A 1,805-nucleotide genomic window follows, 5' to 3' on the forward strand; every position below is an offset into this window, starting at 1 on the left:
GCATAAACTAAACTCCTGGCATAAAATGACACAAACCTTAGTTATTGTATGTAGCCTATGTGTTCATTTATATTGTTCTACTAACTAATGTATTACTGTAAAGCAGCCTAAGCTACATTCTATGCTTTAAAGGAGTTATGCAAATAAAACATTCATAGATTTCATGTAAAGCTATACTAGAAGTATGTCATAATTTTAAGATTAATTTTGTCCAGAAGGAAAATAATGACTTGAGATAAGAGGGAGACGGATCACCACTGTTATTACACTAAAACACACCTAGTAAAATAATAATGATAATTGATATAAATCCCCTCAAAGCACAATGAGTACGTTTGCGACATCCCTAGACATGGTTCAACAGAGCGCCCTACTGGCAGAAGTAGGCAGTAGCATGCATCATCTTTCATTGTTCATTTACGTCGTTCATTATTGTGTTTGTAGTTGACGCTGCCGCCGTGGTCCATGTACAGAACCAACCCTCTCCCCTGGCAGCCCACGCTACCAGAGACGGGCGGGGAAGTGAGCCAGAAACCTCAGGAAAGCCTCAAGAAGAAGAAGCACAAGTAAACTCAGCGACCAGCAGACAGTCTGCCCTGCTGCCCCAGGCAGACTGTCTGCCCTAGGCAGACTGTCTGCCCTGCTGCCCCAGGCAGACTGTCTGCCCTGCTGCCCCAGGCAGACTGTCTGCCCTGCTGCCCCAGGCAGACTGTCTGCTCTGCTGCCCCAGGCAGACAGTCTGCCCTGCTGCCCCAGGAAGACTGTACAGCTGCCCCAGGCAGACTGTCTGCCGCCCCAGGCAGACTGTCTGCTGGTGCCCCAGGCAGACTGTCTGCTGCCCCAGGCAGACTGTCTGCTGGTGCCCCAAGCAGACTGTACAGCTGTTTTTGTTTAGTTTTTTCTTTTCTTTTTTTACAATGGAAGCGACATATATCGCTTTTTGTCTAAAAAAATTAAATAAACAGCATTTGAAAATATAGTTTTGTTATAGTGTCTGCCAGTCAATCGTACATTATACATGCTATCAATAAACATCCAGTGTCTGAATGATTTGTAGTCGTAGCATTTATTTTCAGAGTAGACCTTTTTTATTTGCTGCAAAGTAAAAGACGTGGGTGTGAATTTTCAGGGTATTCTCGCAATAGAGCCCCATTTAATACTTTACCATATGACGGAGGTGTACGGTACGCCGAAAATAACAGATCTGCAAGCTCACAGCGTGTCACAAATGAGGCACGCTGTGAGCTTGCAGATCGGCTATTTTCCAGCATAGGACACGTCGCACAGTGTCTAGTATAAATGGGGCTTCAGGCCTGACGTCGAAATCTAAAAAAGATATTCTAAATCCTGACAGTTTTCTGAAAATCTGTATCAGTGGTGCTCAATATTTCATGTCAAGGACCCCAAAGATTATATGTAATATGCCTCCGCCCATCATCGGAAAATATGTTGATCCAGAAGCAAAGATTTGAGTTAACGCTCGCTATGAAAGAATATATATTCAAAGATTTGCACTACATTTTAAAAAGCAATGCTTAAAACAACAAAAGGGGTTCCTGCCCAAAATGGGTTAAGACTATTCTTGCCAGTGAGTGAGACAAACGGTTATGAAAATGAGAACAGAAAAGAAAAAAAACTTCTTTTTAAAAATGTTTATTAGAAAGTATCTACAGTACATCTACATTTTGTATAATAACATACAAAAGGCTGCTCAAATGAAATGTGATTTCTAAAGATATACAGCATGGATACAATTCTTGTGAATGCCTGGTTTTCATTATAAATAAACCATTTTACAGAAGTAG

General features: G+C 41.6%; 1 protein-coding gene across 3 annotated transcripts in view; it reads left to right on the plus strand.

The window, feature by feature from the left end:
* spcs1 (signal peptidase complex subunit 1) overlaps positions 1 to 1,041 on the plus strand; it is a 195,530-nt gene extending 194,489 nt beyond the window's left edge. For 2 of the 3 annotated variants that reach the window (XM_083772356.1, XM_083772354.1), the window contains exon 5: positions 445 to 1,041. In XM_083772356.1, coding sequence (XP_083628482.1) covers positions 445 to 570 — 126 coding nt within the window. In that variant the 3' untranslated portion in view covers positions 571 to 1,041. The remainder of the gene's footprint in view (positions 1 to 444) is intronic. The other variant, XM_083772355.1, reaches the window with a different exon arrangement.
* The last annotated feature ends 764 nt before the right edge of the window (positions 1,042 to 1,805 follow it).

This window comes from Protomyctophum parallelum, assembly GCF_964188405.1.
Source record: "Protomyctophum parallelum genome assembly, chromosome: 8".
Taxonomy (NCBI): Eukaryota; Metazoa; Chordata; class Actinopteri; order Myctophiformes; family Myctophidae; genus Protomyctophum; species Protomyctophum parallelum.